At 37.7% G+C, this 23295-nt stretch overlaps 2 protein-coding genes across 4 annotated transcripts in view; one reads left to right on the forward strand and one right to left on the reverse strand.

Annotated features, from left to right (window-relative positions):
• Nucleotides 1–23295, forward strand: part of LOC127511450 (oocyte zinc finger protein XlCOF6-like) — an 832024-nt gene that overhangs the window by 414260 nt on the left and 394469 nt on the right. The gene's annotated exons all lie outside the window — the stretch shown is intronic.
• LOC127510700 (membrane-spanning 4-domains subfamily A member 4A-like) overlaps nucleotides 2822–23295 on the reverse strand; it is a 45524-nt gene continuing 25050 nt past the window's right edge. The window contains exons 1-7 of one of the 3 annotated variants that reach the window (XM_051890639.1): nucleotides 11784–12116; nucleotides 11153–11357; nucleotides 10688–10798; nucleotides 10523–10591; nucleotides 5871–6014; nucleotides 5599–5712; nucleotides 2822–3152 (exon numbers count right to left, since the gene is read on the reverse strand). In XM_051890639.1, coding sequence (XP_051746599.1) covers nucleotides 3102–3152; nucleotides 5599–5712; nucleotides 5871–6014; nucleotides 10523–10591; nucleotides 10688–10798; nucleotides 11153–11332 — 669 coding nt within the window. In that variant the 5' untranslated portion in view covers nucleotides 11333–11357; nucleotides 11784–12116 and the 3' untranslated portion in view covers nucleotides 2822–3101. Of the gene's footprint in view, nucleotides 3153–5598; nucleotides 5713–5870; nucleotides 6015–10522; nucleotides 10592–10687; nucleotides 10799–11152; nucleotides 11358–11783; nucleotides 12117–23295 lie in introns of those variants that run through there. The other 2 variants (XM_051890638.1, XM_051890637.1) reach the window with 2 other exon arrangements.

Below are 23295 nucleotides of genomic sequence, written 5' to 3' on the forward strand. Positions count from 1 at the left end.
CAAACCAAAAAGTTTGGTTATTTAAAAAATCATAATAAATATTAATAATGCAAGATGTCCCGTTGAAATATGTGAGATGTAAAGTTTATTTAAACTGCAAAAGTAAAGCATACATTTAAATTATTGTTGTCAGATGTGACGTGGGAGAATGTATACATGCGTCAGGTTTCTTGACGTGAAAGACTTCCGCAAAGGATACACCTGTCTCCTCGCTCATGACTCCTCAGGAAGCTTCTTCACTCCTTGTTCCTCGCCTCCTCTCGGTGCAATAAAATAATTGAGATGTCCTACAAGATGGCTGAGCTCGATCGGTTTCCGGGTCATAGGATGGAGGATGGAGGAGCAAGGAAATGAGGAGGGATATTGAGAAGCACCCCAAGAAATTACTCTAATATATTGCCGAAAAGCGCATGTTGCCTACTGTCAGGAGTGATTTAAATTATTTTGATTGGTTGGAGAGTTATGATAACATGAATACAGCTTGGTTTGATGTGTCAGCAACGAACAGCTGGTTTAATAATTAACATAAAATTATTAAACTTAACAGCTCAATTTGATTTGCTCTGGAACAAGTAATAAGACCAAAGATTGCCCGTTTAGCTGCAAATCCTTGAAGCACTGGCCGAGATGAAGCTGTTCTCAGCGTGTATGCGAGCACTGAATGGCCGCTGATGGCCTGGAGCTTGCATCTCCGAAAACGAAATTGTAAAATAGGCGCTATGATTAAATATGAGTCACCTATTTCAGGTCTAAACAACTACATTCTCACCTAAAAAACTACAGTTTTAAGGATTTCATCAGATCTATTGAAATGCTATATAATATACATAACTATGTTTTCAGTGGTGTATAAAGACCTTACATAATGAACCGTTATGCTTTTATTACCTTAGAATGAGCCATTTCTATCTACATACACCACAGGTTTTCAAGTCGCCATTATGCGCCGGCATGTTTCTACAGCAGCCCTAAACGGACAAACACTCTACAGAGCACGTTTAGTCACTATGTTGTTGTTCTTTTAAATTGTTTGTGTTTTTAGAGGCAGCTTTCATCGTCACTACGTTAAATACGCATGTAGTAGTAGTAGTAGTCATCTGGTTTATCAGAAGAAGAGATCGTTGTTTGTTAGAAGTAAGAAGAAACCTCATTGCTTCACACAAGCTACTCTCACAGTGCATTCACACGGGGCATCGGTGTTAACTCTTCTCATTTACTTTGAATGGGTGATGTCGTGCATTGCCGCAGTGAATTGTGGGTTCCGTTGCGTCGCTTCACTCGTGGCAGAAGTTGAAGATTTCTCAACTTTTCAAGCACCAATACAGGCGATGCAAATACCCTACTGCAAATACTTATGCAAATACCCTAGAGCAGTTGCTAGCCAATTGCGTTCATGCAACACCAGAAAGTAACGTGATTGGCTGTTGTCACTATGACGGTCGCGTCAGCGCAAGCTTCAGCCACGGCCTCCGTCAAGCGTTAATGCCGACGCCCCATGTGAATGCAGCGTCAGACGATAACATATCGGCCAGACGGCCACCGTAGCTTCTCCAAAAGGGAGGGTTGTGGATTTGCTGATGTTCTTGGGATCATTGTCCAGTTACATGACTCAATTTTGGCCAAGCTTTAGCTGTCGGACAGATGGCCTCACATTTGACTCTAGAATTCTTTGGTATACAGAGGAGTTCATGTTCTACTCAATGCCTGTGGGTACAAAACAAGCCCAAATTCATCACACCTCCACCAGCATACTTGACTTTCGGTATGAGGTGTTTGTGCTGATATGCTCTTTTGGTTTTCACCAAACATAGCGCTGTGCATTATGGCCAAACATCTGTACTTTGGTCTCATCTGTCCAAAGGACATTGTTATAGAAGTCTTGTGGTTTGTTCAGAAGCAACTTTGCAAACCTAACCCTTCCCAGACTGATGCCACAACACTTTCTTCTCTAAAATCCATTGCTGATGTCTTTCCTCCTTGGCATTGTGTTAACACACACCTGAAGGCTCCAGACACTCAGATTTCCAGAACTTCTGCTTTTATAGAGGTGCTCACACTTGCTGATGATCAATTAATTAAAGGCATTTGATTAACAGTGCCTGACCTTTACATACGCTCTTAATTCCTATGTTAACAGTAAGGGTATCTGAGTGTTCACTATCAAACATTATCAAACTTGTTCTCTAGAGTGTTCAGACGTCGCAGTATTAGTTCAAGAAGCTCTCTGTCTCACCGCTGCTTGTCTGTGATAGTGTTCAGACATTGCAGGACTTTGTTTTCACTGGTATTCCTGCATAACCTGCAATATTCTAAAACTAAAGAAACTGAAGTAAAGGTTTTTCAGCAGATACACAATGTTTGAGTGACTCTACCTCCTGAGGTACAAAAGTACCATTTAAAAAGGCCCTATAGCATAAAAAAGACAACTATTAACAACCACATTAGAAAGACACCCATCAGACAAGTCTCATTCAACAAACACCAGCCTTCTGTGACAGTTTCGTCAGGATATGAGATGAGTTTATGCTATTTGAAAGAGTTGAAATATTAAACTGAACTCAGTTTCATATTAGATAGTCTGCCTTGCTTTAGTGCACGCAACATGTTTAAATGTTTACAAATCTTGGGTGTCTTTATTTTACAAAATGTATGTACAATCTTTCACACATGTGCGCACACACATTATCTATGAGACATATATAAACAGTTTTGTTTATTAACCGTTAGAACGGCAAAAGTTATAGTGTACCTTTAAATAAAGGTCAAATGTAAAAATTACATGAATAAGCCATTTTTATTCAGTATACTTTATTCTTACAGATAATAGTACATTATGCAATTAGTTGTTCAAAAGTCCAGTTTCATTGATGATCAGGCAACTTTCTTGACATACAGAAAGAAAATCATGAAATATTATCTAGTCTTGAATAGTTCCGATTTAACCATTTGTGACTGTAAAAAAATCTGTAATTATTATCTGATCAAGTCATTTCTTTGCTTTCATGTTCTATTTTTTAATGAAAGGACATTAAGATAATGGACAGAAAATCATTGGGAAAACCCATGTGTCCCACAAAAGCATTGCAAACAACTGCATGACCTCAACTCTGTCCACTCTGGTTATACATGGACAGGTTGCTGACCACAGATATCTGCAAGAAAAAGAGCTAAGATCAGCTTCCTTACCTATGGATTAATTATTATTAAAATGCACATGTAGAGTTTTATGCCTTCTTACTGTGAAACGCCATACATGCAATGACAGACAGTTTCAGTATTTTAGGTTTACAAACCTCAATGTACTTCAAATAGAGTAGAAAAGAAAAAAAAGACAGAAATCCTTTTGAAATTCCTGGTGTGGAATCTTATGCTTAAAATAGTATCATGGTCGAGCTCAGGCCTCAAGTTCAAGTATAGCCCAAAAATCCTGACTGAATATTTCACATGTGGGATAGGAAATTTGTTCACGTTTCTATACATTTTTGCAAAGTAGTGTTTAACAGGGTGGAAGTTTTAGGCTAATCAAGCCGATTACTAGCTAGGAAAGAACAACATGCTAGCAAAGTGAAGCTGAGAAACATTTTTGGGGAAATGGGAATTTGTTTGTAACAAATTATTATGAATTTGTGTGAATGGGGTGCATCTATAGATGTAAAACCATGTGACATGAAAGTTGATTAACATTTAATCCATTAAAATATGCAGTATTGTTTTATGATGAAATCCACCAACGGTAGCAATTTTTCAGTAGTTCATTTTGAGTGAAAATGAAAATCGCATGAAATCAATTAACAACATAAACAGAACTACAATAGAGTACTGTTTTTGAAATACTAAGACGTTACAATACTGTTTTTGAAACACCAAGACATTGTTACTAGGCCTGTCGCGATAGTCGATATATATCGACTTATAGCACGATATATATGGACATGACCTCCATAATTTTTGGTGATGCGATATATTGCCCATTATGTTTACACAAAAATAAATGTCACCAACATTTTGCCAATCGTGCTGCCTCTGTCATCTTGTCTGCTCTCAGAGACTAAAGCGGGGCTCAGCTTCTTCATACACAGAGCTGACATCGACAGGTGGAAAAATGCGCCATTCGAGTTGTTATAGTGTTTTCCTGACAACTGCAGACAGTTTGGAAGAATAAATACAAATGCACTCAGTTTCCGCAATCCACTGGTGCAAATATAACCATGACAGCACGAAATGGTGCACGCTCACAGCTAGTTTCAAACAGGATGCGGCGGTCGCAAGTGTGTAGTTTGTTTTCATAGAGAACGTGTTTTTGCATTCCACTGCGCCGTTTTTCCATGGAAACATGTTTGACTGTTGCACTCGCGTCTTTCGCAGCATCTCGTGCAGGACACGACGCTAAAACGTGGCGCTCAAGTTAAAAGAAGTTTTTCAAACACGCCTCTAGAAAAACAGATACCTCAACAGGCTGCCAATCTGACTGCTAAATCTGTGTCTTTGTTCACATGGACATCTGACAATAGCGTGCACCCTTACTTTACTGAGAAAATAAGGTCAGGGGAAAACCTGTAGATGGAAAATCTCCATATAAGTGCCTTTTGTGCATTTGCAAGTGTTTTTTTTTTTTTTCTACTTGTTATTTTGCAGTTTTTGTTAGCAAAATTTATTATTTATTCAACATTATTATTATTTTGACTCTTCAAATCCAGTATCTAAATATTCTTAAGAGTTAAGTTCATTGTCATTTGAAAGTGTGTAGGTCTACTTGCATTATTATGCTGTTATAATATGATTATATATTCAGTGGCATAAAATGGTCTTAAAATGACAATAATGTCGCATATCGCAATTATTTCTGGGGTAATATATCGCACGACAAAAAGTAGTTATCGTGACAGGCCTAATAGTTACAATACTGTTTTTGAAACAGTAAGACATTGTTATACTACTGTTTTGATGCACTAATGCCCAGTTTCACAGACAGGGCTTAGACTAAGCCTGGAATAGACCTTATTTCAATTAGGGCATTTAAGTAGATTTTATAAACGTACAGTAGAAAAAAATATTACTGGTGTGCATCTTGAGACAAAACAATGGCACTGACATATTTTAAGATGTGTCGGTAAAAGTTCCTTTTAGTTAAAACAGCTCAAACATGCATTTTAGTCTGAGACTAGCTTAAGCCTTGTCTGTGAAAGCGGGGGTAAGACATCTTTACATTACTTTCAAGAGAGTGAAATTCCATTTGAATCTCTGTCAAGTTTTGGATAATTTTATACACAAGTTTCAAAACAAATATAGTAGAGTAAAATTAAATGGAATGTGTATAAAGTTTTTTAAATGTTTCTCAAACAACAAGACACTGGTCAACTTTCTGAAGAAAAATGTAAGTGAAAATGAATTTAAATGTGTGTGAAGTTTCAGACAATTTTCAAAAAATCTTTTACCTTAAGATTAACAAAGTCAGTTATAAATGATGGCACCCTAAAAAATGGTCAAAGGTCAAATGTAGAAAACAAATTTTGAAAAATATATATATTATAATAAATAAATATATATACATTTCTGTGGAGTTGAGCTGACAAAAAAGGTTCCTGATGCATTACTCACCTGAGGATAATAGCAGCAGGAAGCTTTACATGCAAATGCTGACAGAAAGATGGAGATGAAAAACGCAAGCAGGGCGAGTACCAGAGATACACCACTGATTCCCAAGAAAACGGTCTGAGAATAATAACAAAATAAAATTATGATAATAATAATGACACTGGCACTGTTTAGCAGTCATTGTAAATGATCAGTAATAGCAAGATATTTAAAACATCTGAAATTGTCTTATTGTAATTACTAAATATATACAAATATAAAAGTTGGTGACATACCATATACTTGTCCTCAATATAATAACATGCATAATCGTTGCAGTAATAGTTGAATTGCCTTAGAGCCAAATCCAATGAAATCATTATAGTGGAAATGCCTGCAGTTAAAGTGCTGAAAATGTTCATTCCAAGTGAACCTTTCACCTATAGGTACAAGAAAAAAAAAAAAAAAATTAAACAGATTTGTAATGAAGGGAACTGGACGACGGAATTGGGAATCCACGTGCAGGCTTTATTAAAATGAGCGTAGTTGTACAGGCAGAGGTCAAACACCAGCAAACAGATACAGGAGGGCAAGGCAAAAAAGTAATCCAAGACACAGGCAATGGTCAAGACAGGCAGCAAACGATCATAAAGGTGTGAGTGTGATTAGTTCCTAGGTGGGGAATTGTGGGAAATGGAGTCCAGAGTGAAGTGACTGCATGTGTGCAATGAAAAAGTCTTAATGGTGAAAATGAGACCTCTGGTGGGGAGTGAGAGGAAGCAGCAGGTGACGGAAACGTGACAAGATTAATAAATTAGCAAGAACTTTAACATGTCATGTTAAAGGGGGACTCAGTGATATTTCAAATCCACTGTTTGGAAGTTAGTCGGGCCGAGTCCAACAACAAATGTCTAACCAATCAGCATCAGGGGGCGTATGACGGTCGAGGAGAGAGAACAAGCAAGAGGGAGATTTGAAAATAAGAAAAAAAAAACTGCAGAACAACATCTGTCTTATCGAGGCGGACTTCATCAGCCCTGCTTCATATCCAGAGATAACCCAGTCATCACCCCACTACACGGAGCAAAAGCCAGAGCCCACCACAGACACAGAACTCAAGCCTCCATGATGTTAGCACCAGAAGGAATGATTGAGCCAATCACCACCCTGGAGCCCAAAGCACACAGAGAGTCTGACCAGGTGCATGAGCCGGCTATATCGTGTGACGCCGTGGGAATACAAGTGGAACACGAGGCAATGAAGAAAATCCCTGCCTACATTCCCTCCATTGAGGGCGAGCTTCAGCTGGTCTTTGCAAATTTTTATTACGATTTGAAAAAAGTTTCTTTGCTTTTTCTCCAGTCCCCGCTGTTCTCATCCAGCATGAAGTCTCTTGTGCCCCCGCTGGTCCTGTCTAGTCAAGTCACCTTTATTTATATAGCACTTTATACAATGCAGATTGTGTCAAAGCAACTTTACAGTGTTGCCAGGAAAATAATTTGGCTGCACAGCTGCTCTAGAAGAAAATGGTGTCATTGTCCAGCTTAACCCCCAGGAGTCTGAGTGATTCTGGGGCCCTTGAGATGTTTTGACATTCCCTGACATTTGTGCTTATTTCAGCTTCTTTTAACATACTATTGGCCAACAAGTAATATTGCTGTATTCAGCACAAACTCTGCTACAATAATATGTGAGAAAAATAGATGTACGTGTTTGCATTTTTGAGGAAATAACGTTTATGCATGGTTATTGAAAAAACAAAAAACTTAAGTCACTGAAATACGGCCACAAAATCAATAATAAATATGTGTTAAAAAGACTTCTGGGTATTGGAAGTTGTAGGCTAGAGTTTTTGCTTCAAAATGATGTAAAAATTATCCTGCCTACTTGTTCATATAAGACAATATAATGATTTAAATTTTGTAAGACACTTTTTGTCAAGAAGGACAGCATGCGTGGAGGCGTGAATCTTCATGAATAATGCTGTGATTCACACCTGAGAAGACAAAGACCCACATAATGAGCCCTTTCAGGTAGGAAGGCTATTTGAGGGAAAAGCACAACATTTTTTTTTTTTTTTGTGAGTGTACACAAAAAAGAGTACACATTTAACACTTTAGAATGATGTATAACACTGGTATGTATTTTGAGTCTCTTTCACACTGATAAGAAAAAAAAACGGTTTTGTTGGGGATCTTTGCCACTGGCTGTCGTGTCGATGAGGTCTTCTTCACATGGGATAGTCTAGTTGACACAATCTCAGCTGACACTTCAGGGATGGATTGTGGTCGTGTCTAGGCGCAAGTCCTCCATCTGATCTGGATATGGCACAGATCTGGCTGACTATGTTAAACCTCTGGATAAAGAGACTAATAGTCTCCTGTGTCTCCAGAGTGTCCACCCAGCTTCCTTCTCCCACCTCCTCTTCCAATATCATCTGGTACCTTAGCACCACTTCTGCTGGTTATCTTCAGCCCCTTGACTTGTCCTCTAATGCCACCTATGGATTTTCCTCATGTCTTGAGGTCTCTAGCTTCACCTGGTAAAGAGGCTCCACCTCCAGCCGCTGGTCTGGATCTGTGTTAGGCCCTCTGCTATTTTCATTATACATGCTGCCACTTGGTAATATTATAAGAAGACATGGAATTAGTTTCCACTGCTATGCCGATGATACTCAATTATATATTTCAACACAACCAGATGAAAACTCTAAATTATCCAATCTGACAAGAGTGTGTTAAAGAAGTAAAACATTGGATGACTAGTAATTTTCTTCTATTAAATTCAGATAAGACTGAAGTATTACTTATTGGGCCAAAAACCTGTACACAGAATCTCTCAGACTACAATTTGCATTTAGAAGGATGTACTGTTACTCCATCCTCGACAGTTAAAGACCTGGGTGTTATATTAGACAGCAACTTGTCCTTTGAAAATCATATTTCATATGTTACAAAAACAGCCTTCTTCCACCTCAGAAACATTGCTAAGATACGGAATATGTTATCTGTTTCTGATGCAGAAAAGTTAGTTCATGCTTTCATGACGTCTAGACTAGATTACTGTAATGCATTACTAGCTGGTTGTCCTGCTTCCTCAATAAACAAGCTACAATTAGTACAAAATGCAGCTGCTAGAGTTCTTACCAGGTCAAGAAAATATGATCATATAACACCAATTTTATCATCTCTACACTGGTTACCTATTAAGTTCCGTATCGATTATAAAGTACTGCTAATGACCTATAAGGCTCTAAATGGTTTAGCTCCTGTGTACTTAACCGATCTTTTATCGCCCTACAATCCTTCACGCTCTTTAAGATCACAAAACTCTGGACTTCTGGTTGTACCTAGGATAGCTAAGTCCTCTAAAGGAGGGAGAGCGTTTTCACATTTGGCTCCTAAACTCTGGAATAGCCTTCCTGATAATGTTCGGGGCTCAGACTCGCTCACCCAGTTTAAATCTAGATTAAAGACACATCTCTTTAGCCAAGCATTCACATAATCCATCTCATATCAGATCAATTGCACATGACTATCTTTGCTTAATGTTATGAACAGCAGCTATGCTAATTATTCTCCATTTGCTTTTCCGTTTTACCTCGGGACGGCGTCCCGAGGTGACTAGAGAGTACATCAGTTTCAGTTTGGATCCAGCCTCTTAAGAAGACCTCAGATGACTAAAACTTTGGAAGAGACGGCGCCAACTCCTGCAAGGACTTCAGAAGATGCAACATCTGGATCAACACACACATTCGCAAATTTCTATATATCCTAATTATTGTTAATATGTAATTCATTTTTCCAGGAGCTCTTTGCTTCTACCTTCAATTAAATTGCTAACAGTGATTGTATATTAATTGCCTAAATTATTACCTGCTTTGAAACGATATGTATTGTGAAAAGCGCTATACAAATAAATGTGAATTGAATTGAATTGAATTGGTCCCATCACTCCACCTCAGTCTGTCAACCTGTCGACTGTGCCTTGGCTTCATAGACCATCATCCTCATGCTCCACTGGGCTCCCTCGTCCCTTCCGGCTGTGCCTTGGTCAGATGTTATCCGCCCTGCTTCAAGCACTTGCGGGCCTTCAGCTACACTTTGCCCATCTACCCCTTTGGCTGCGTCAGGCTCTGCCTTCCCTCTGGCTCCACCTCAGCCCTCTGGCTCCACCTCAGCCCTCTGGCACCTTAGTTCCACCTCAGATGCTCCGCCTTGGTCTCCTAAACCATCTGTGTCATTTGGTCCCATCTGCTGTCAGTCTGTGCCTAGAGCTCCACTTCCACTGGCCTTGTCTCTGTCAGTCTTCCCTCGGGTGTCATCAGCCAAATCATCACTATGGCTCCTCCCTCCCTCCCTCTGCTACTCCTGCTTCTGGCTCCTCCCACCTTCATCACTGCCCTAGTCTTTCCCTCTGTTATTTCCCCTTGTTTACTGTCCTTCACCAACCCCTTATTCTCCTCCAAAGCCCCCACCGTCCCTCCTCAGTTGGAGTGTTACGGCGTGAGGATGCGCCTTCCTGGGGGCTGTACTGTAATGATTATGTTAAGTTTTGGTTTCATTTGCAGTGGGTTCTGTTCCTGTTTTGCCTGCCTTAGTTTTCTAGTTAGTTTCCCTGATTGTTAATTACTTCCATCACACTTGTTCTGTTTCAGTCAATCACTCCCCATGTATTTTAGCCTTGTCTTTTCTTCAGTCCTTTGTTCAGGCTCATCTATGTTGAAAGTGGTTGTTTCTGTTATATCCTCCTGCGGTCTCCTATGTATTCCCTGTCGATTTATTATTGAAGACTATTTTGTTTTCTTGACTCCTGCATTGTGCACTTTACAGCCACCTCACCAATGACATCCATATACTTTTATAGCAGAAAAATAAGGAAGAACAAATCAGTACAAACACAATAGGGTTGCTTGGACCCTTAAAAATAACAAGTGTTGTGTACATACCAAACACAAACTGGCGGGTGAATTCATATTGTTTTCTGCAGCAACAGAGAGTGAGCCTGCAGTAATGTACTGAGAGCAGAGAGAAAGACAAAAATTGAGGCTTCTGTTAGATGTAATGTAACTTGTGTTTAAAACACAATACTTAATTGTATAATTGTTTCTTACGATGATAGATCCCCAGTAAGGAATACCACTGAAGACAAAGAAGGATGATGCTTGTATTGTAGACACAATGCCCAACAGGAGAGTCAACACACCAATCATTATCTCTACAGTCTGTGAAAGACGAGAGTCTTTTATAAATTAAGTAAAACAGTATAAAATTTTAAGGAACAATATAAAATATACAATACAAATTTGTCTATTACTTCACATTTTTGATAGTTTGCAACTCTTAAAACATTCTTATCTGTGATACTGTAAATTTTACTATTTTACTCTGTAAATTATAAATCGTATCTTATATTACTGTCTTTTCTGCAGTGTCACCAAAGCAACAAGTCATATTCTTCAATAAAGATGCGTATGCTTTATTGTGTATCATTCCTTTTTTAAGATGTATTCATTTACTGTCCTTATTTCACACTGACATACACAGATAATTATTAGGATTTATGAAAAATGTCTCACCCCAAGGGCTTTTGGTCGGCTTTTCAGAAATGCCTGAATCTGATGAGGTAAAACTCCTGCTAGCTGTTGTACATAAACAGGCACAGGAGCATTTGTCCCAGTGCCTGATGTGGTTTGTGTTGGTGGTTGAATCTGGATGACAACCGCTGGAGAGCTCATGGGTATGGCAGTGTGGGACATTCTTGATTCAGAATCTGAAATTGACCTGTACAAAATCATAGTAAACCAAAACATGTAATGGATATGATTATAAAATAGATTTTCTATGTAAAAACCTTAAAATATTATAATTACATTTAATTATTGAATTATTGAAATTATTGAAAAGCTTATGAATGCAGTTATGACAACAGTATTTATTACCATTGGTTAAATTATTGTTCAACTAGAATAACTCTATTAGACCTTAAAACATACAGCTCATGTTTAATTTGAGCTACATATATTACATTTTAGGCATTAAGCACATGCTCTTTTTCAAAGATACTTACAAAAGTGCCCTACCAGCCATTATAGATTATTACCAAATAAAGGAAATCCATTCATTAATAACATTTTAGTTTAAAAAAGCAGACATAATGCAAAGATAGGCATCTGTATAAAGGTAGTCAGATGTAGTGTAGTGTTTTACCAGAAAAAAAGCTCTTCTCTTCAGTTGATGGTTTTTTGTTTTTTTTTTGTTTGTTTTTTTGCACTTTGCTCTGTAGTTCAGTCCACTCTTCTGATATAATCCGATGTATGTAAGATGTTATAAATGTTATATACACTGTTTCCAGAATGAAAGGGGAAGGAGGTGGAGCTCCAGTGGTTAGGAAAGGTTGGAAAACAGAAGTTTAAAAACCACAAAAGACATTAAAAACAGAAGTATTCATAAATATATGTTGTACTTTATAACAAGCAATCTGCATGCTGGATTGGAAACGGTCATGTAAATACTGTAGAATAAAATATGGTGCAAATAACGATGATCAGTGCAGTGTGATTTACAATACCATAGTGAAAGCAGGTAAACACTTTTTGGTTGATAAAAGATTAAATATTTTGTGACTTAGAAGTGTAATAAATCTGAAGCCATTAGCATTCATTGCTCTCTTGTCAGATGAATTTTAATGAAGTATTGTTGGGTTGCGTTGTAACTACATACTCAAATAACCACAATCATTGAGCATGTTTAACTCACAAATATCAGCTTATTGAAATAACCAGTTTTCCCTGTTTACAAGCAAACCAGTAAACCGCATTTACATGACTATCAATAAATCAGGTTATTTCCCTGTAGTAATTTGCTTATCTGACTCTGAGTATTCCATATGTTATGTCAGTTGTGATGTTAAATAAAGCTTGCAACATGTCAGCGGGAAACTTACGGCTCATAAATTAGCCTCTCATGCAGTTACAGATGCAGCATTTTGTCTGAATGAGAGATGAGAACACATTTTTACAATTTTCTGGGTCTTGAAAGTCTCTGCGTTTGTGATATTTCCTTCTTCCTTTCCTGAAAAACGCTCGCTCTGTCTGGATGCGTTTAAATCTGCACTAAGGATGCGTTTCTGTCATGCATCACACATGCGCACTTCAATAAGCTGACAGAAAGCAGGTTAATGCGTTTACATGCAGCGCGAAATCGGGGTAAGAGCCAAAAAACTACCTTATGACCTTACTCTGATAAAAGAAATCGGGTTACCGCGTTTACATGACCACGTTCGTTGTCGGCTTATTAAGCATAATCGCACAAGAACGTGCATGTAAACGCACTCATTGTTCCAAAACAAAGGGTTTGCACTTTACCGGTATGATACTCTTTTGAAACAACAACAACAACAACAACTATCATTGCACTAATATGTGGAACACTCTGGTTTGGGCCAAATTCCGAGCTTGGAGCACTCCCCTCGGACAGCACGTCAAATACGCATAACCTTTACTCTATTTAATTATATTTAAGTGTGAACTCATGAAACAACTTACTATAGCTGATCTTGTTCTCATTTAATCTTGTAAGTGTTATTAGTAAAACACTATTGTAATTGTTGAAAGAGACTTAATTTGACAACTAAAATGGCAAGAATTTTGGTGATTAGCAAACACTGAGTACCATAATGGTGACTTTAAATGAAACATTTATTAAAGTATGAACATTATCTAGTCCTACTCCTCTGTAAATCAAGTCAAACTGGTTAGTAATAAGTGAAGATGGTAAGTTGTTTAATCTTCCTCTGTGTTACATGTTCCCTGTGTCATGTCAGAACTTTTGTTGTACTTCCTGTTTCTGGTACCATATTTGTTAATTCATGGTAATTAGTCTAATTTTTCCCAGGTGACTTATTAAGGATCCGATATACTTCAAGTGATGTCGAAGAACAAACTGTTATGACGTCAATCAGGCCAAAATTAAGTTTGTTTTACGTTTGTTTCAGAAGTTCGAAACGGCTTGCCAAAGCAAACTTTCTGAAAAAAATTCACTCCAGCAGAGTCAGGTATCCAACATGAGTCGAGTACAAAAATAGCAAACTTTATTTGAGATAGCATATAACATAGCAGAAAAATCAGTCAACACATTACCAGAATTGTGGGTCGGCCTCACTAATCCAGAAAGACACAGCAATCATGCGTGCACCCCACATAACAGCACAGAACACTGCAGTCAGACAGGAACACAACCACCAACACATGCTAAAAAACAAAAAAACATCCAAACAACAAACACACTGTTGGTGGCTAGGTGGACAACCGCCAGTTGTACACACTCTCAAGGAAGTTCAAATTACAAATAAGTACTTTATTTTGTCTTACATTAGGTTGAGACAGTGCATGGCATTGACTGGGAAGGCCCAAGTGGTCGCCATCATGAGGGAGTAACAGTCCCTGAAGTTCAGCTTCAAATGCAATTGACTGACCTCGAAGTGCAGAGACTGCCACATCCACATGGTTCCTTCTCCAGTGTGATAAATGTGTATGTAGTACTCCTGGAAAGAAGCAAGAAAATTAAACCAAAATTAAAGGGTTAGTTCACCCAAAAATGAAAATAATGTCATCTATTACTCACGCTCATGCCGTTCCACACCTGTAAGACCTTCGTTAATCTTCGGAATTGACATTTCCTCTCTCAAGATCCATTAATGTACTAAAAACATATTTAAATCAGTTCATGTGAGTACAGTGGTTCAATATTAATATTATAAAGCTACAAGAATATTTTTGGTGCGCCAAAAAAAAACAAAATAACGACTTATATAGTGATGGCTGATTTCAAAACACTGCTTCATGAAGCTTCGGAGTGTTATGAATCAGCGTGTCGATTCATGATTCGGAGAGCCAAACATGATTTCAGCAGTTTGGCGGTTTGACACGCGATCCGAATCATTATTCGACACGCTGATTCATAACGCTCCGAAGCTTCCTGAGATTCGTGACTTGATATGATTTTCGTGTTAATTACCTGCCAAACATATGGATGGACACGCAATAACGTGAGAAAAAGCTCTTAAAATTTCAGTCTCCCCTAGAGAGGACCCCTATATGCCTGTCAATAAGTATTTTTTTTTTTCATCAACAATCATTTTATAGTTATACTAAGCACAAACAAAGTGCATACTAAAATTTGAAGAATTCATAATGCAAGTGCATAATAAAATTTGAAGAAGACATCATAATGTAACTTCTAACAACTGACAATGATATTTCGTAATGATAATAATAATGACAAATATTTGAACGTTGCATCATTGTTTTATTTTTTAAAGGAAAATAAAATCTATTTTGATTCTTACACGTACATGGTTTCATTAAGACTACTGAGACTACATGCACGAGTCTGTTCTAAAGTGAAAGTTATATCCACATTAATTATGGCACTTATTGGGTGATATTCAAGTTTATTGGCATCACGTATTTAGAGTCCAATGAAGAGGAAGACAGCCAAGGTTCAAAATTAAAGATGCCATAGAATTAAAATTGAATTTACCTTGGCATAGTTGAATAATAAGAGTTCTTTACATGGAAAGACATACTGTGAGCCTCAAACACCATTGTTTCCTCCTTCATATGTAAATCTCGTGCGTGAAAAACACCACGGAAAAAAGGGCAAATCCCAACATAACCAACTGTTCCCACTCTAAGCCAAACGTCAAATTCCCTGACTTTTCCCCGATTTTCACTGATTAAAAAGCTGAATTTCCATAACCTACAATGAACGAAAAATAGGCCGCTGTTGTGCTGAGCACTGAGCAGATAAAAATCAGTCACAGACCATATTTTAAATCCATCCATTTGCAAGTTTTATTCACTTGTTCACAGACTAAGTTAAACACTCATGCACATTTTTTTTTCTCGCTTTTACCAGTTAAATGTACATTGATATTTCTCTGTACATAAAATATATAATAGGCAGTTGCAATTGGAGGCAGTAACGTAAGAAAGATTAAAAATGCAAAGTCAGCGGTTCTTTTGAAGAAAGATCAGCATGTCTACCTTCTCCGGAAGGATGCGTGATCTCTCTGGGCTAATTGTATCCCCAGCAGTAGAAAAGACCCTTTCACTGGGTGTAGAGGTAGGGCTGCACGATTAATCGTATTTTAATCGCGATAACGATATCTGCTTCTTTCGATTGAACAAAAAACAAAAAAGTTGGGACACTGTACAAATTGTGAATAAAAAAGGAATGCAATGATGTGGAAGTTTCAAATTTCAATATTTTATTCAGAATACAACATAGATGACATATCAAATGTTTAAACTGAGAAAATGTATCATTTTAAGGGAAAAATAAGTTGATTTTAAATTTCATGGCATCAACACATCTCAAAAAAGTTGGGACAAGGCCATGTTTACCACTGTGTGGCATCCCCTCTTCTTTTTATAACAGTCTGCAAACGTCTGGGGACTGAGGAGACAAGTTGCTCAAGTTTAGGAATAGGAATGTTGTCCCATTCTTGTCTAATACAGGCTTCTAGTTGCTCAACTGTCTTAGGTCTTCTTTGTCGCATCTTCCTCTTTATGACGTGCCAAAAGTTTTCTATGGGTGAAAGATCTGGACTGCAGGCTGGCCGTTTCAGTACCCGGATCCTTCTTCTACACAGCCATGATGTTGTAATTGATGCAGTATGTGGTCTGGCATTGTCATGTTGGAAAATGCAAGGTCTTTCCTGAAAGAGACGACGTCTGGATAGGAGCATATGTTGATCTAGAACTTGGATATACCTTTCAGCATTGATGGTGCCTTTCCAGATGTGTAAGCTGCCCATCCCACACGCACTCATGCAACCCCATACCATCAGAGATGCAGGCTTCTGAACTGAGTGCTGATAACAACTTGGGTTGTCCTTGTCCTCTTTAGTCCGGATGACATGGCGTCCCAGTTTTCCAAAAAGAACTTCAAATTTTGATTCGTCTGACCACAGAACAGTTTTCCACTTTGCCACAGTCCATTTTAAATGAGCCTTGGCCCGGAGAAAACGCCTGCGCTTCTGGATCATGTTTAGATATGGCTTCCTTTTTGACCTATAGAGTTTTAGCCGGCAACGGCGAATGGCACGGTGGATTGTGTTCACCGACATTGTTTTCTGGAAGTATTCCTGAGTCCATGTTGTGATTTCCATTACAGTAGCATTCCTGTATGTGATGCAGTGCCGTCTAAGGGCCCGAAGATCACGGGCATCCAGTATGGTTTTCCGGCCTTGACCCTTACGCACAGAGATTGTTCTAGATTCTCTGAACCTTTGGATGATATTATGCACTGTAGATGATGATAACTTCAAACTCTTTGCAATTTTTCTCTGAGAAACTCCTTTCTGATATTGCTCCACTATTTTTCGCCGCAGCATTGGGGGAATTGGTGATCCTCTGCCTATCTTGACTTCTGAGAGACACTGCCACTCTGAGAGGCTCTTTTTATACCCAATCATGTTGCCAATTGACCTAATCAGTTGCAAATTGGTCCTCCAGCTGTTCCTTATATGTACATTTAACTTTTCCAGCCTCTTATTGCTACCTGTCCCAACTTTTTTGGAATGTGTAGCTCTCATGAAATCCAAAATGAGCCAATATTTGGCATGACGTTTCACTTTCAACATATGATATGTTATCTATATTCTATTGTGAATAAAATATAAGTTCATGAGATTTGTAAATTATTGCATTCCTTTTTTATTCACAATTTGTACAGTGTCCCAACTTTTTTGGAATCGGGTTTGTACTTTGTACTTATTTTTTTTTTTAAAGTGAAAGTACATACTAAAGACACCTAATGTAAAGTGTGTGCAAATAATAAAGCATAACACAATTATTGTTATAAGTGATATTCATGTTAATTATTCTTTTACCTGATAACGCTGGGAAAGATCTGACCAGACTGTTGTCTTTAGAGTAGACACAAACTGTATCTCCTTCATGCACAGTGAAATGTTCTTTTAACTTTTGCAGTATGGGAAGGATCTGGCTGCAGGTTGAACTCTTCTCAGTTAAGACACAGAGCGTGGATGTGTACATAACTCGCATTAGTTGAACAAAATTCCAAATAAATAGATTATGATCCACAAATAAATGTAAAGAGATTCACAAAAAATAATCGTCTGCACAAATGAATAGAATGAGATCCACAAATATATGTTAGGTGTTTCACAAAAATGAATTCAATTCACAAATATATAAAATGAGATTTGCTAATAAAAAACATATTCACAAATATGTTTTTATGTCACAAGCACAACTCTGCCTGCATTTATTTGTGAATCACCATCTGTACATTTGTGAATTGCTTTCTGTGCATTTGTGGATCGCTGCGCGCATTTGTGGATCTCTTCCTGCGCATTTGTGGATTCTGAAACAATTCTATTGTCAGGACTGCAGACAAATCCACAAATAGGTCGACTCCACCTACCAACTACTCAAGCCAATCAAATAACGGCCACGTTGCGCTGACCAATCACAGCACACTCTCGCTACAACCAATCACGTTTTGCTTTACAATCAGGGCGGGAACAGACTCATTTTGCACCCCTGAAAGGAGCTCCGTACTATTCCACCAAATGCGCTTGTTCGAATTGAGCTGAAGTGCTGTTTGTGTGATTAAAACACCCCGTATACAAAATGTAACTAAATGTAATTAATCTTCTAATTTGTTTTTGTACATATTTTTGTGGGTGTAACAATCATTTATCCACCTTATTCCTACGCCCCATGACGCTTTGCGCGAATTATGGGAGTAACTTCCGTTAAACTGTAAACAGTCAGTGAAAGGCTCGCTGTACGAACACAATTATACGTTTTATTTTTAAACTGGGTACAATGAGATGACATTATTCTACTCACCCTTCAACCAACGAACATTAAAAGGACATTTAAAAGTGTAAAAGCATCAACAAGGTACTTTCAACAGGCCATGAAAAAGCGCGATTCTTTCCACAGCAATAATGGACGGGTTAAATATAACTAACAAATGTGCAGTTTATGTTGTCCTTTTTCATACTATTACAGCGGAATGCGAAGGGACAAAAGAAAATAATCACGAGGATGGAAAGCAGCGACTGAAAAGAGCTCTTGCCATAGATATTCTTGTTATAACGTTACGTTATAATACCAAGCGTTACGTTATTCTCATGATGTCTGAAAATAAAACATGAAAGGAAAAACTGACAGCTCATTCAGTCAAACTGAGGGATAAGCTTTATTTGTAGGGCAACCTTATGATTTGAAACGATTTGTTTCAGTCTTTTTAAATGGAAGTTCCCCAAACCGGAAGTGGAACCCATAATTGGAAACGCAGTAGGCTAGTCAGGAATAAGGTGTATAAGGTCTGTATTATCCGTCTTACAATAGGGTGACTCTTATTTTGACAGGTATTATAGCCTACCGAGTGAAACTGATCACGACAGTAAAGAACAAGGGAACGTGTAGTGCACATCAGGGCCGTAACCACCATAGACATCGAGGGGGACAAGTCCTCCCCAATAATTAGAAATGGCCAAATCGTCATCGTCCCCCCCCCGATTAATCCGGGAGAATCACATCCCTGGATTATACAACAAATTAGATTTTGTGCAAGTTATTCAAAAAGTTAAAATTGTATCTTAAGTTACAGACAGCTTTATGAGACTAATCAAGAAAATATCTATAATCTGCTTCGTGCAAGTCGTGATGTCCGTGATCGTTGGTGTCAGGCGGAAACCTTGTATCTCTATATTTCCTCATTTTTATTTTATTTTTAAAAAATCAATGCTATTAGTCAACCTTTACGCCTGTATATGGATTACGGTGGATTTGATCGGTCGCCATGATAGTTGCTTCAAGCGGAGTTATTCTGTTGTCATTAAAATATTACACGGCTATCAGCCAATCAGATTCGAGAACCAGAAAGAACTGTTGTATAAATCAATAGATCATACAAACTCGATATACCACCCAGCCCTAGACCAACATTACGACTGTATTATTTTATAAAATCCATGCAGGCTGATAACAGAATAAGGATAAAAAACAAGCATGGATTTCATGGCATCCACACCATTCACTGAAGGAACACGTCACGTCACCACACCACACCTGAAAAGCAAAGAAACATGTCTACACAAGTGATCTATTATACCAACACCGTTTGGTATTTTCGGTATTTTCCAACACAAGTAAAAGTGAAAGAAATGTCCTAGGAGAAAAATTCACAACTACAGACAGCCATGAACATGCAAAATGTACAAATAAAATGTTTTTTATAAATGGACAAAATGACTTTAACAACACATCAGCTGTTGAATGATGCTGAGTTTGGCCAGCCCTCTTTTGCTTTTTTTCCTCACCAGTCGCCTGTGTCCTACTATCAGGTCACCCCGCAGACCCCTACAAACTATGAGTGCTATGCCAGTTCTTGGCCACACCAATAAATGTTTATTATATGCCATTTTATTTCTGTATTTTTATTTCTGTTTTTCATTAAGCGCCATCTAATGTCAGGGAGTGAATTTGCACGTTCACTCAGCTCATCGCCAGTGAAAATCGCTTGGGTATGAACACAAAGATGCGTCGAGAAACGTCTCGAAAAACGCTGGTGATAAGCGCGCTCGATAATCGTCCTGGTGTCTACGAGGCTTTACTGTCTCAACATAATATCACAAAATTTTCTCAAGGAGAAGGGCTGAGACCAAAACCACATGGTGTGTCATAAAAATAGCACTTACCACACAGCAAGGTAACATTACACAGTGTTCAAAGAAAATCCCTATCCCTCCATGTATAGACAGAGTACTCCTGTCTATTATTTTATAAAATCATGCAGGACAATAATAGAAGAATGTTTTAAAAGGAAAACTAAATATGAGGAAAAAGAAACCAGTATAGTAGTCATGTGACACCTGAAACACAAAGAAACCTGTATGCACAAGGAAACAACTGTAACAACATCATTAGATATTTTCAGTAGTTTCCAACACTATTGAAATTGAAATAATGATCTTACGGGCAAATATTAGGATAGGATATCTAGTGTCTTTAAGAAATTGCACAATATAGAAGTAGTTTATTGACTCTATACATGCAAAACATCAATGCAGGTTCAACAGGTTTCATTTGTGAAAAGTCTAATTGTTGAATTAGTGCACAATTCAATTTACTACATTTTAAAACAACTTTGCATGGTTTTACAAAAAAAAAGTCTTCTAAACATAAGTAAATAAAACCACCCAGCTCATGTTCCTTCCAATCACGTGTCAAACTGAAAAGCTGGCTGGTATTCCTGGGAATTCCAGAACAGGAGAGACCTCCTCTTATCCAGATATAATGCAACTCCCTTGAGTCTTTACACAAACGACGGTTTGCTGTGACAACTCAAACACAACAATAGCATCTCAAATCGTAAGTATTATAAATAATGCTCTCTCCAAAAAAGTTTAGGGGGAAAAAAATGGTTTGAAAGTGCACTTTTTTAAACAAGCAAAATATATTATTCTTATGAAAAATAGTAAACTGTTGTTTATCATTTGCATTTATACTTTTGTTTGCTTATGCAAGAATGTTGAGCAGTTGAAAATGGAAGTAATTTGCATTATTTATTTATTTTTACTTAACTCTCTGGGGTCGGCAAACGCAACGGCGTGTTTTGCTGGATTTTCTTCACATAGCAACAAAATCGACTTAAAATACTTTTTGTCATACAGATAAAAGTAATACATCAATTTAAACTACAGAATGTGTACTTTTATTTGTATGCACTCACAGTAAAAACAAAATGTTGTGCTTTTTGCAAAATAAAGAACTTGATGTACGATCAGCCGTCTCTCTCAAAGTCCATTCTAGAAAATGAACTGTAACTTAGAGAATACTTATGACACAAACATGAGACATATGTGTAAAGAAACACTGAAATGTCAGGTTTTAAGTAATGGCAGTCAAATCGAAAACAAATATTCTCCGTTTATGTAATCTGTTTGAAAAGAGAGAGATGTCAGTCATTCGCGAGTCACCTCATTATCCGCTAATGCGGCCACGCCCACGGAGAGTGCGCAGCATTCAAAGGCAAATACTGAGGCAATCCATGCAACAGAGTCAACAACACCCGCATTAACACGAAAAAACACATCAAGCTCAGTCAGATTCATGTACATCATTTTGAGACGCAGTGAGAAATAATTCTGGAAGAATCTACCTCATGAAGAGCGTGACATTCAATTTCATTTTGAGTATCAACTTGATCAAGCCGATGATTGTGAATGGTAAGTTTTTTTTTTGTTCTTAATTTCATTGTTCTAATCATGATATAGTGTCTGTGAATATTAAATTGCAAAAAGACTATTTAAATATGAATAGTGCATGTTCTGTGTGAATGAATGGTGTAGACGCGGGTTTCATTTAGGCTACAATACATAACTTACATTAGTAAATATGCCATATTGGCTATTCCCAAACTATATTGCTATACTGAGATGAGTGAAATCGACTGAAATACGTAATAAATACTGAAATAAAATTTGTTAGCAATGTATTAACCCTCTATGTTGTTTCATCTTTTATAAATGACGCAGAGAAAATCGCATTTAAAATGCAATAATAATATTCAACCAAAAAAAATTACATTTTAGTGTATTTAATCCCCTTCAGCCAAAAAAATTAAAATCTATGTGCCATGTGCTTTACATTTTTGGCAACAAGGACCTGAAGGAGACATGAGCACATGTTTGGTCACATGCTGTCAAGGCTCCATTGTGAGTTAATTTTAGACTAGGAAATACTTTTTATTGTACATCCAAATGTGTTTTCTAAAGTTTTTAATGCACATTTTGTAAATTAAATAACTAAAATACCAAAAAAATCTGTGTGTGTTATGCATAAATAACAAATAGATTATTTTTCTGTATAGCTGCACTATTGTTCATTACTGGCCGGCAGTATAATAGTCTTTTTGCCTGAGTTTTAGGTTTATGTTATTAAGTTTTATAGAAGACAGAGAGGAAAAGCTACATTATCCAGAAAGCATTGATGATAGTGACGACAGTGCATTAGAAGATAAGGTCTTAGTAAGAAAGAAAGAAGTTGAAGATCAAGGAAAACAGAAGCAGTCAGGGCTGTCCTTAGGGCGGTACGATCGCACTGGGGCCCCGTGCTTGAGGGGGCCCCTCGGTGAATATACTAAGGGGGATCCCCCTCCGGAATGCTATCGAGAACAGACTACCTCGCACTGGGCCCCGCCCCATGCTTGGGACGGCCCTGGAAGCAGTGGTAGTGATGGCAGAGATGAAGACTATAACTCATAGATTGTGTAAATCAGGTATTTGTGATCCATACTTCAACCAGAGGTCAGGAAAGATACCACTGCCTATTGGCCTCACTTCACTGACAATCAGGGATGCTCCAAAAATTATGACTAAACAGGTCAAGATCAAGCTACATGTGGAAAGTGTGGGGTTCACTGAAAAAGAAGAGTTTATTGCAATATCTGGTCACTATGATTCTCAAATCTGTGAGATAAACAAAAAACCCCTCTGTGAGGATGCTGATAACAGGATTCTATCAATTATTGTATTAATGTTAATATAATATCCACTCTTAACAGAAAACATGATTTTTGTGATCTTATGTATGCATGTATTAATGCACATCGTGTGTGAAAATTTTGTATAAGCCTATTATATTTTAAATTATATACAGTACTGGTCAAAAGA

The sequence above is a fragment of the Ctenopharyngodon idella genome, chromosome 4, assembly GCF_019924925.1.
Source record: "Ctenopharyngodon idella isolate HZGC_01 chromosome 4, HZGC01, whole genome shotgun sequence".
Lineage (NCBI taxonomy): Eukaryota > Metazoa > Chordata > Actinopteri > Cypriniformes > Xenocyprididae > Ctenopharyngodon > Ctenopharyngodon idella.